The 12,732-nt window shown below is 31.2% G+C and overlaps 2 protein-coding genes across 2 annotated transcripts; both read right to left on the reverse strand.

Moving 5' to 3' along the window:
- Positions 1-2,922: 2,922 nt before the first annotated feature.
- LOC112795194 (uric acid degradation bifunctional protein TTL-like) lies at positions 2,923-6,939 on the reverse strand. The gene is made up of 4 exons (XM_025837140.1): positions 6,781-6,939; positions 6,564-6,632; positions 6,381-6,470; positions 2,923-3,069 (listed from the first exon to the last, which is right to left on the reverse strand). The coding sequence occupies exons 1-4, from the start codon at positions 6,937-6,939 to the stop codon at positions 2,923-2,925; spliced, it is 465 nt and encodes a 154-aa protein (XP_025692925.1).
- Positions 6,940-7,500: 561 nt separating this feature from the next.
- LOC140184216 (uncharacterized) lies at positions 7,501-9,823 on the reverse strand. Its single transcript, XM_072234524.1, has 6 exons — positions 9,639-9,823; positions 9,015-9,226; positions 8,694-8,778; positions 8,299-8,610; positions 8,103-8,208; positions 7,501-8,007 (listed from the first exon to the last, which is right to left on the reverse strand). The coding sequence occupies exons 1-6, from the start codon at positions 9,821-9,823 to the stop codon at positions 7,501-7,503; spliced, it is 1,407 nt and encodes a 468-aa protein (XP_072090625.1).
- Positions 9,824-12,732: the final 2,909 nt, after the last annotated feature.

The raw sequence follows: 12,732 nt of genomic DNA on the forward strand, positions 1-12,732 counted from the left end.
AGGACCTGAAAAGTCTAAATCTTTTAATTTATAGCAATTTAAACAATTAACAAATTTATGAGTATCTTGAATGAGATTATGATAATCCCCCGAATTATTAAGAGAAAGGATACAGTTAAAATCACCTCTCAAGCACCAAAAACCATTGATGTTGAGATAAATCTCTTTCAATGTTGTTCCATAACAAATTTCTATTTTCCACTTGGGGGATGCCATAAATCACTGTAAAATTTCAAGAAATTTGACTTTTTCACTGTATTGCCATATGAATAAACAATTTATACATAACGAGGGTCTTGATATTACATGAATCTTTTATCCTTAGACACTAAATTTCTCCTGAAAAACCTTCCGTCTCACTAATACTTCAAGAGTCAAAGCTTAATTTTTTAATAATATTCTCCACTTTAATCCCTAAAATGTGAGTTTCAAGTAAGATACAAAACTTAAAGTTATATTTAATTCTGAGATCTTTAACAATAGTGTGAAAAACCTTTTGACGAGACCCCTCTACAATTTCAAATGAAAATATTCATAATAGCAAAGATAAAATAAATAGAATCCTAAGGATAAAAATTCTCTATCCATAATCGAAGCAGTCAAACTTCCATAATATTGGTAGACAAATCTATCTGCATCTCTTTCCTACTTGAGGGTTCTTTTTTATGGGTAGAGCAGCTCTTGTCTTTCGTGCACTTGTCTTGGTTGTTTTTCTCTAGTTCTGAAAGTTTGTCTTTTAGAGACCTCATATAATAAGCCATAGGACCCCTTCCCATTATTTTAGCAATGATGAGTTTAGTTTGGTTATCTAAACTGCCATCCTTGAAATGTACATCCCATCATGCTGGTTGTTTTTTTGTATATTTCTTGGTTTAATCTGCTAAACTAACTTCAATATTCTTTGTTCTTCAGTTTTTTTCCTGATACTCATTGGTTTTTTTATTAGCAGCTAGCATGACAATTTTTTTCTTGAAATTTTGACTTAAAACTTCCTTCTTTGATCTGAAATGGTGATTGTACTTTGGTAATGTCAACTTCTTTCCCTTTGAAAATTTTAATGCTAGTAAAATTTTTCTGTTTCACTTTTTGATTGTTATTTGCATTATTATTTTTAATTTATTAGAATATTTTTTTAGATTTCCTTCTTTTTTGCTCTTGAAGTCTTGACCTATTGAATATTAACTTTGGACTACGATTCCTCTTTATGCTGAAACCGTTTTCCCTTCTCATCATTTATGACATTTAAAACCTCAAATATGATGGAATAATTTTCTTTTTTTTTTTCGGTCTGTTTTACCTCCCCTGATTTTCTTCCTTTGATTCAGGGATATTTTTCTAATTTTGTGTCATGTGAAAGCTGCTAGTCCAATTAAGCATATTCTATGGAATAGAATTATCATTAATAGAATTAATGTCACCATGTGTGAATGCTGATCTAGATTCTTTGTCTTCTATTGATCCAATTTCTTCGCATTCTATTTATTCTTTCTCTTTTTGACCTTCATTTACGTCAGTTGTTGTTGGCTCCGATCATCAGAATGAGCTCCATTCATATGATTCTAATTACCAACATCTATAATTACATCCTTTTTGTATAAGTTTTCATGATTTTTCTTTAGGCAAACATTCACCTTATTATAACCATATTTTCAGCAATTGAAATAAATTAGATATAACCTCCTCGTATACTAACATGAATTCATTTTTCAAGATTGAGAAGGTTGGAACCAATTGATTTAAAAAGATAAAGATAATTGAAGACAGAAAATTAGAAAAGATGAATGAGATAATAATTATATCCTTAAATCTCTAGTAAGAATTTTAGATTCTGCAAAAGATTATTGAATTAAATCTCTCATAAATTAAACTAACATCCACTTGACATATAAAACGATATATTAGGTTCAAATTAGTTCAAATTGAAAAATATAAAAATGAGAAACTATTATTCAACCACTTATTATTATTATTATTATTATTATTATTATTATTATTATTATTATTATTATTATTATTATTATTATTATTATTATAGAATATACTATACATTTTTCCTCTGATACTCATTGATTCTTTGATTAGCAGCTAGCACGACATTTTTTTTTGAGATTTTGACTTAGAAGTTCCTTCCTTGATCTGAAATGGTGGGTAGTGTTAACCAATTTTTCTTTGAAAATTTTAATACTAGCAAAATTTTTCTATTTCACTATTTGATTGTTATTTATATTATTATTTTTAATTTGTTAAAATCTTTTCTTAGATTTTTCTTCTCTTTTTCTTCTTAAAGTCTTGGCCTGCTTAATATTAATTTTGGACTGCGATTTCTCTTTAGGTTGAGATTATTTTTCTTCTTCATTGTTTATGATATTTAAGACTTTAAATATGGTGAAATAATTTTTTTCTTTTTGGTCTGTTTTACCTCCCCTTATTTTTCTTTCTTAAGAACTATCGATGGTCTATACAAAATTTCTTCCTTTGATTCAGCGATATTATTCTGATTTTGCATCTTGTGAAAGCTACTAGTCCCATTAAATATATTCTACGAAATAGAATTATCATTAACAGAATTAACGCACCATGTGTGAATGCTAATCTAGATTCTTCGCCTTCTAATTTTTCTATCCCTTTTTGTCCTTCATTTACGTCAGCTGTTGCTGGCTCTGATCATCAGAATGAGTTTTGTTCATAAAATTCTAATTACCAACATCTATAATCGCATCCTCTTTAAATAAATTTTCATGATTTTTCTTTAGACAAACATTCATCTCATATTTTCAGCAATTGAAACAAATTAGATGTAGTTCCTCATATATTAATATGAATTTTTTTTCAAAACTGAGAAGATTGGAACCAATTGATTTTAAAATATTAAGAGAATTGAAAGACAGAAAATTAGAAAAGATGAATAAGATAGTAATTACACTACAACAATTCCGGCAGATAGCGGTGGCTGGTTTGCAGCGATTGTAGAAATCTGTCGCTGAATGTAGAATAGCGGCGGTTAATGCAGCGGTTAGTCGTTGAGTTGCTGTCCGTTTCACATCTAGCGGCGGTTAGGATCAACCGCTGCTAAATGTAACAAAATTGCACACATAATTGCTGAACCAATACTTAATTTTAGCGGTGGTTTTATTCCAACCACCGCCAAATTTGCTTCGTTCCTCACTCTCATATTTGGATGTAGTCTCATTTTTTAAAACTAAGAGAATATAAATTACTTTATTTCTCATTAGTTTCATCAATGTTGTTTTGAATTAATGTTGTCTTTCACAAATTTAGAAAGTTTTTTTGGTAAATAATTTGGGTTTGCCTGTATTTGATTTTTTGATATAGTCTAATTAGTTAATTTTGATTAATTTGTTTGAGTCACTGTTACCTAAACTGTGACACCAATTTCTGGATTTGTTTTATATATAAAATATTAATCACTTTTGCATTTCATTTTTAGGTCTTTTAGGACTCTTTGTTGCATTTTTTTATTTTAATATGTATATAACAAGTTCAGTAAAAACAATAAAATTCTTCAAGAAATTTATCTATAGGGCACCACTCCAATTGATTGAAAATTTTTGTGTTGAACTTGCTTGTTGAACTTGCTTGAACTATACATTGTGGAACATGATTTTTGAGCTAAGAACACAAGCATGTGAGTTTTGAGCCTAATTGTGTGGTTAATTCTTATAACCACTTATTTCTATTCTTGTGTGCATTGTTCTCTTTCTATGATTGTAATCTTTAATTTGTTTGATTCTTTATGTCCATTATTCAATGTATACATGCATTTATATGATTGAGGCCATTGTTTTATTTAGCTCACCTACCCAAATAGCCTACCTTTCATCAACCATTGTTAGCCAAATTTGAGCCTATTTTAACCCCTTTGTTCTTTAATTTAGCATATTACAAGCCTTTAAGCGAAAAACAATAAATGTCCGTAATTTGGATCTTTGATTAGCTTAGGCTAGTGAGTGTGTGTATCATTCAAGTGTGAGGAAACTTGGGACATTGGTTGGGGTAAAAGGGTAATTTTGCTTTTTGTTAGAAATATTGAGAATTGGGTACATACTCATGTGTTAATTAAATGTAAAACCATATGCATTGACGCTCTTGTATATATTTTAGTTTGAAAAAAATGATGATAAAGAAATATATATATATATATATATATATATATATATATATGAATGAAAAATAAAAGAAAAAAATAAAAAAGAAAAACAATAAAAAGGGGACAAAATGCCCCAAAAATAAAGTTCAATAAAAATCAGTACATATGGGATGTGAATTGAAAAGAGAAATGCATGAGTGTGTGGAAAAAGTGAGGAATATGGGTAGTTAAGTTAGCTTTCAAATTGTATAGGTTGTTATATAGGTTAGGTGGGAAGCTTAAGTTTATCAAAGATTCAAATTCTAGTCCACTTAACCATATACAATCCTACCTTGACCCTAACCCCATTACAACCTTATGAAAAGTCCTCATGATAATTGTATGCATGCATGAAATAACTGTTGATTGTTAGATGAAAAACAAATCTTGGAAAGCATGATTAGGGGAGAATTGAGTGAATAAACTCCAAACACTAGAGTGATTAGAGCGGATACACATCTGGTGAGGGTTCGATTGCTCAATTACATGTTTTCACCTAAAATCATCATTTTTCTTGCAAGTTTGTAAAAATCTTCAATAACTCAATTCAATTGTGGATTTGATTTGATTGCTATTACTTTAGCCCTTATGCTTATATATGTTTTCTTGGGAATTGTTTTATTTTGACTAAGTAGTTGCATTCATTTAGATAGATTTCATGTAGATAGGTTGCATTTAATTAGTTTGCATTGATTAAATGTTGGTACCCTTTGTTTCTTTCTTAATTCTAGCGTGAAGACATGCTTGGTTTAAGTGTGGGGAGGTTGATAAACCCCATTTTTAGGGGGTTTATCTTGTGCTTAATTTAGGGGATTTTATCACCTTTTCTCACATTTATTCAATGAAATTGCATGGTTTCAGGATTTTCTCCTAATTTGTGCTTAAGTGTAAAAACATGTTTTTAGGCCTTTAATTTGCTAATTTTAATTCATCTTTGATTCTACTAGATGCCTTGATATGTTTGTTAGGGAATTCAAGATGAAAGGCTAGGGATGGATCAAAGGAATGAAGAGAAAAGCATGCAAAGTAGAGAACTCATGGAAAATAAAGGATTTGGGGAGCATTCATTGACGCGCACGTGCGACAGACGTGCAAACGTGAATGACAAGTCGCATGGCGACGCGTACGCGTAACAGACGCGTACGCGTGGATGGAAAATGTCAACAACGCATACGCGTGACCCATGCGTACGCGTTGATGCTCGCACGTGACCTCATTAAAGTGAAAACGTTGGGGGTGATTTCTGAGCTTCCCAGGCCCAGATCCAACTCATTTCCTGGGGCTATTACATGCAGAATTCAAGGGGGCCAAGGGGGTGATTCACACATTTTAGTTTTAGAGAAAGATGTAGAATTCTAGAGAGAGGCTCTCTCCTCTCTCTAGATTAGGGTTTTTTATTTTCCTTTTTAGATCTAGATCTACTTCTTCCCTTACTTTAATTTTCCTTTTTTGTTGTTCTAGTATTTTACTTCTCTTGTTGTTTCCTTTATTTTGTTAATTTCAGTTTATGAACTCTTTTGTTGATTTCCATTTCCTTTTAATGCCGTTTATGATTTCTATGTCTTTTTATATTTGCCTTGGTTTCCTATTGTTGGTCTCTTGCCTTTGTAGTTATAGTTTCCTTTAATTCTTTCAATTTATGTTGTTTACTTTTATTGCCCACTAGGTGTTTGATGAAATGTTTTTTTAGTCATGAGTTAGATTTTTATCCTCTTGACTTGTGTTGAGTAATTAGTGACTCTTGAATTATCAAACTCTCTTGTTGATTGATAGTTGGAAGTTGCTAGTTGACTTGAATGCCACTAAAGCTAGTCTTTCACTATGATTTGACTAGGAGTTGTGGTCTCAAGTTGATATCCACTTGACTTTCTTTCATAGTTAGAGGTTAACTAAGTGGAGCAATGGACAATTCTTGTCACAATTGATGATGATAATGAGGATAGGACTTCTAATTCTCATTCCTTGCCAAGAGCTTTATTAGTTGTTATTTTATCTCTTTTGCTATTTACATTTCTTGTTCCTTATTCCAAAACCCCAAAAATACTTGTTCTGTAGCCAATAACAAGAATACTTCCCTGCAATTCCTTGAGAGACGACCCGAGGTTTAAATACTTCGGTTTATTTTTATTGGGGTTTGTACTTGTGACAAACTAATTTTTGATTGAGGAATTGTTTATTGGTTTAGAACTATACTTGCAACGAGATTTCATTTGTAAAATTCTTTATTGACAACAATTTTCTCTTCATCATGCAATTCTATATTCTTCATTTCCTCCTTTGATGCAATATCCAACTCAAGAACATAGTTGTTTCTGAAGCGCGTCTACATAATACCAGATATAGTTTATAGTATTTTTTTGTAAAATACACTACTTATTTACAATGAAGTTTTTGAATTAGGAATCTATTCTTTTACCTTCAATTCAGCAAGTATTTCAGAAGAACTCTTTCCAGATGCACATGTCACAAAAATATACCCAAACCTCTTTTTGTACATTGATCCCCATTTATGAAGTTTTTACACGTTTGAATGTTAACATAACAAATATTATTCCAATACATTTGGTTCTCGTATATAAACTTAACATATACATTATTCAATTAATCAAAAATTGTATACCTAATGAACGAACCTGCATGGTATAATTGTTTGCCGTTTTTAAGTATTTATTGAAACAAGAGCGTCCTAATATAGCCTCCAACCAACACCTAACATTCACTTTACGAAACCATATGTCTCTAGCAACAGCAATTACATGTTCCAACGATGAGAATGGCAAGGCTACAGCCATTTCTGTAGTAAATGTCGGGCTTGCACAGCATGATGAAAAGTCATTCTTTTCCACTTGCCTTGTTATTCCATCATTTTAAAATAACTAATATTTATTAGTCATAACAACATTAAAATTATTTAATAATTATTAGATATGTTATGTTTAAATAAAACTGACATTAAGAACAACAGCATCAAACAATATAGATACCTTATTCTGGAATAAATATAGATAAACAAAAAATGGAAGAAATGGGAAAAAGCTTTAATTTATTAAAGCTGTTAATCTAGTAAAGAGTTCATTGAAATACGAAAATGCAAATCGTGATGTAACCAGACAACTATATACAAAAACTAATTGATAACTTATTAAACACACAAATCTTCTTTAAAAATTACGTTGTATAATCATATGTTTCATTCTGCAACATCATCAATATTTTCAGAAACATTGTCTGTGGGGTCTTCTGTATCATCATCCATTGCCAACTGTAACTCTCCAATGTCCTCTGTCGTTGACATGTTTAACCTTGGCTGTGGAGAGAAACCAACTTCAGCTTCTTCATTCTCTTCTCCCATGTCATACAAGTCTCGTGGCTTCACATGAACAATCGCTCCATTCTTTATCTACTTCATCGTCCACATAGTATACAAGATGAGCCTCTGATGCCAATATGTACGGTTCATCGTCTTCTCGATCACCAGTGTGTATTGAACGAGAGAAGTTAACACTAGTAAGACCCAAATGATCTTGTTTGATTCCTCTAGTAGTAGTCGTATCCGCCCAAATACACTTGAACAGCACAACTGAGAATCGACAGTTATAATTCAATTCAATTATGTCTACAATTTTGCCATAATATGGAACACTACCAATAGCCACTTTTTGGTCACGCATGCTTGCATAACTTCGTGTATTAGACGAGACATATACTCCACTATTTTGGAATTTCATCCCTTCATCCTTTGCCATAGTTCTAAACTTATACCCGTTGACATTGTATGCCCTATAACGTCTTGCTTGTAGTCTGGGTCTACATTCGAGGCATTTAATCTCATTTGAATACTCAGTGCTCTCTATCGGAACCTGCAACCATATAACAGCCATTTAATCTCATTAAAGTATTATAGTATGTTTCATGCTATCATTTGACCTTGGCATAATGCTTACTGTATGCTAACCTCTTGCTTGAACCACTGAACAAATTCCTTGTGCACAATGCTATCTATTTTTATTGCGACCTTGTTTGACCTCGTAGCATTCTCTTTGTTTTTTTGTCTAAATGAACTATTTGAAATAGCACAACATTATTCACTAATAATGAAAAGCTTAACAGATTTATCTTCGAGAGTTTAAATTTAACATAAGATCACTTACTCAATAAATTCAGAAACAGCCTCGCAGTTGGCTAGCACGTGACGATGTGCTTGATGTTGTTCCATCTGGCTTAGCTTAAAATGAGTTGCAACCCCTACCGCCTTTCCAATTTTCGGGAACATTGTTTCACAGGCATCAGGGATCACTCCACTAGGTTGATCGTCAACTCGCATCGGTCGATTCATCCTAGTCTCAATATCATCCAGATATCTAGAACAAAAGGTTAGAATCTCCTCAGATAAGTATCCCTCTGTAATTGAGCCTTCTACTTGAGCCCTGTTGCGCACATATTTCTTCAAACGTCCCAGATACCTTTCAATAGAAACAGTGTCATATGAGTAGTACAATTTATTAATGAAACCGCATGTTGTAAACAGGTTTACATAGGAACTAACCTCTCTACTGGATACATCCACCGATAATGTACTGGGCCACTAGTTTTTACTTCTTCTACAAGATGCACGATAAGGTGTACCATGGCTGTGAAGAATGATGGATGAAAAATCATCTCCATACGACACAGGGTGTGAACAACATGATTTTAGAGTTCATCAAGTTGTAGAGGGTTAACGGCTTTCCCACAGAGTGCTCGGAAAAATGATGAAAGATCGGCAATTAAGTACCCACATTGGCAGGTAGTGTATTCTTGACCAGAATTGAAAGCAAATGTTCTATCAGAACGTGACAATCATGACTTTTCAAACCATACAACTTACGCTGTCGCAAGTCAACACAACGCATAATGTTGCTTGAATAACCATCTGGAAAGATGACATGTTGAAGAGTCTTCAGAAATATATCCTTTTGTGCATTTGACATGGTAAAAACTGTAGAAGGATATTTTCCACCATCGCGCGGCCACAACTCTGACCTTATGCCCATGTATTGTAAATCCTTTCGAGTTTTCATATTGTCCTTTGACTTTCCACTATCGTTTAATATAGTGAACACTATGTTATCGCAGACATTTTTTTCTATGCGCATTACATCTAGGTTATTACGTAGCATATTTTCTTCCCAGTATAGGAGTTCGAAGAAAACACTGTTCTTCTTCCAATTTGATTCACCCATGTTGGCATCTTCACCATTTTATCTTTTTTGTCCTATGACGTTTGTCATCTTTCCAAATGACACGTGAACATTTGATTGTTGTCTTAGGATATCTGTTCCAGACAACATCTTTGGGGATCCCTATTTTCTACTTGTCCGTCAAATCTTAACTGGTCCAGTCTAAATTTATGACCCTGACTTAGAAACCGACGATGACCCATAAACGCCATTTTTGACTATACGTCAATTGATGTGCCTTAGCATCAAAATTACAAATAGGTCATGCTAACCCGCTGTGCATATTCCACCCTGATAAGTTTTCCAATCCTGAAAAATCGCTAATAATCCACATCAATGCCGCAAACATCTTGAAAGTGCTTTTCTTGTTAGCGTCGTACATTTCTACCCTATCCCATAATTGCTTCAACTCATCAACTGGGGGCTGCAAGTAAATATCTATGTCATTTTCTGGCATTTTAGGCCCAGGAATAATCATAGATAGGATAAACGAGGTCTGGTTCATGCAAAGCCATGGAGAAAAGTTGTACGGGATAAGAATAACCGGCCAAATAGAATACTTTGTGCTCATGTTCCCAAAAGGATTAAATCCATCGCTAGCTAAGGCCAGGCGAACACTATGTGGGTCTGATGAAAAAGAAGGATTTTTCTCATCAAATTTTTTCCAAGTAATAGCGTCCCTAGGATGCCTCAAGAAATCGTCACTATTGTGACCTCCTTATGCCACAACATGTCTTTAGATGTTTTGCTGCACATGAATAACCGTTGCAGTCGCGGTATGAGCAGAAAGTACCGAAGAGTCTTTGCTGCTATTGGTTTTCCATTTCTCCTGACTTGAGTTTTTAGCTTGAGAACAGAACCCTTCCGCGTCTTTTGCTTCCATCTTGAAGTCCCGCAGCATTTGTACCTTGTCAAATTCTTGATCATCACCCCGGTATAACATGCAATCGTTTGGACATGCATCTATTTTCTTGTATTCAATACCCAGCTTCCTAATAATCTTTTTGGCCTTATAGAATATTATCTGAAGTTTAGCGTGCTCAAAAATATCTCGCAACAAATCTAGGATCATTGACATCGCCTTGTCACTAACACCACACATGCACTTTATATGGTAAAACTTTACTAGAAATGATAGCTTCGAGTATTTTGAATATTCGGGATATAGTTCTTGCTCTCCGTCTGCAAGTAAATCATTAAAATTTCTTGTGGCACGACTTGGCCCGTCATATAAATTCGGAAATTCTTGTTCATCATCGTCAACATCTTCATCCATTGTGGTGTCATCGGTGACGTGTGGAATTGAGAATTCAAATGCCTCGTTGACCATTTGCGTCATTGGATTTACTTGGGAGAGTGGATTATCTTTTATGCACGTACACCTTGTGCCCTCGTCAGAGGGTTTTTCACCGTGACGAATACAGATAGTGTTTCCGGGAGAAACGGCCTCATCAACAGGTGGTCGTACGTATCTTCTCTTATTTGCATATAAGTTGAGAGCCACACTTTGAAAAAGGACATTTTATCATTCCATCGGACGATGCATTAGCAAATGCGAAGTCTAAAATATTATTCAATCCTTAATTATATTTTGCATTGTCTCATAGCTCTAAAATCCAACTTTTGTCCATATCTAATATAAAATAACAAAATTTTATAGTTCTTAATGTAAAACATACGAACTATTGGAATTATAACTATTTTCGTAAACAATGACAATATATTAAACACATAGCTAATTTAAAAAAAACACAAGATAAATATTAACATTGATTTATGTATTTAACTCACACTCTGTGAATTTTTTCAACCATTTTTATTTTTAAATATTAAAATTTTGGACTTGAATTTCAATACATTCTTCCAAATTAGTAATCTTATTGTCTTATTTATATAAGGTAAATTCACATCGTCATTATTATTTATTATTCTCATGGTATCTACTATGAGGTAGAACGTTAGTACGTTAATTAATACTAGTAAAATTAAATGGAGTTATCTATTTATTTATTTGTTTGTAATTTTTATATTTGTTTGTAATAACAAGATAATCTTTATTTTATAATTTTTTGCTATTATCCTAATTTTTTAAATTTTGCCTACTGATTCGTAATATCTAGGGCAGACCACATAAAGTACGTTTGACAATTATGTTAATAGTTGATATTTTGCATATATTTTTTCTCCTCAAATTGTTTACTTGATTCACATGGATATGCTGGTTATTATTGGTCTTAATAATTTTTTTCGTAATTTTATTATCATCATTAATAACTTTTTATTATATTTTAACCATTTTTATTTTTTGTTATTTTAATTTTTAATTTTTTTGTTAATGTGAATTATTGATTTTGTTAAAAGTACAAAATAAATAAATAAAAACAGTCTATGCATAACAATAGAGTCACAAGTAACATAATTTTATCGCTCAAAATAAAATTAAATTAAATAATACCGCGAGTTTTAGTATAACTATAAATTCATTTTTGTTTGATATTGTAAAATTTATAAATTAAACTCTTGTGTATAGTTTACTATTCTAATTTTTTTTATAATGTGTGAAATTGTTCATATTAACCATGATCAATTAAATAAAAAATTAAGTATAGTGTAAAAAATTAGAACCCAAAATACCCATGCAAATAAAGTTATTGAGAGTACTAAAAAAAATACTAATTTAAGTTTATTTTTTATAATGTAACAAATAATTATTAACATTTACTACAAACAGAAAAATTATTGACTTTTATGTTATCTTTAATTGGCTAAATAAATAATATTATAAAATTGAAAAATTATTGACGTATTAAAATAGAGTACTATAAAGTAACAAAAAAAGAATACTATAAAAAATATTAAAAGACTAAATATATTTAAAAAATATTATTATAATTTAATTTTATAATTCTTTAGTTATTAACTAATTATAATGCAATAAGTGATTTTAATTAATATTACTAAAAAAATATGCATTCTACCAACATAAAACATATTTTGCTATAATAAATCATAAATTTGTTTATATACTCAAATCTCTCATCAAAACTTTGTATTTTACAAAAAATTATTAAATTAAATCTCTCATAAATTAAGCTAACATCCACTTAACATATAAAATGATATATTAGATTCAGATTAGTTTAAATTAAAAAACTATAAAAATAAAAAACTATTATTCAACTTATTATTATTATTATTATTATTATTATTATTATTATTATTATTATTATTATTATTATTATTATTATTATTATTATCTCATATGTAATTTTCATACACAATTTTTGATAATAAAATTATTTCATACACAATTTTTGATAATAAAATTATTTTATATTAAATTATTTAAATTAAGAGAAGAAAACT

The sequence above is a fragment of the Arachis hypogaea genome, chromosome 4, assembly GCF_003086295.3.
Source record: "Arachis hypogaea cultivar Tifrunner chromosome 4, arahy.Tifrunner.gnm2.J5K5, whole genome shotgun sequence".
In the NCBI taxonomy this organism is placed as follows: Eukaryota; Viridiplantae; Streptophyta; class Magnoliopsida; order Fabales; family Fabaceae; genus Arachis; species Arachis hypogaea.

Coding starts and splice junctions, on each gene's coding strand:
- LOC140184216 (XM_072234524.1), bottom strand. CDS start 9,823: ATGCCAGAAAATGACATAGATATTTACTTGCAGCCCCCAGTTGATGAG. Junction 8,779..9,014: donor TTGTGTTGACTTGCGACAGC/GTAAGTTGTATG, acceptor CATTCTTCACAG/CCATGGTACACCTTATCGTG. Junction 8,008..8,102: donor TTCAGTGGTTCAAGCAAGAG/GTTAGCATACAG, acceptor ATATGGTTGCAG/GTTCCGATAGAGAGCACTGA.
- LOC112795194 (XM_025837140.1), bottom strand. CDS start 6,939: ATGGCTGTAGCCTTGCCATTCTCATCGTTGGAACATGTAATTGCTGTT. Junction 6,633..6,780: donor CAAACAATTATACCATGCAG/GTTCGTTCATTA, acceptor ATGTACAAAAAG/AGGTTTGGGTATATTTTTGT. Junction 6,471..6,563: donor AAATACTTGCTGAATTGAAG/GTAAAAGAATAG, acceptor GGTATTATGTAG/ACGCGCTTCAGAAACAACTA.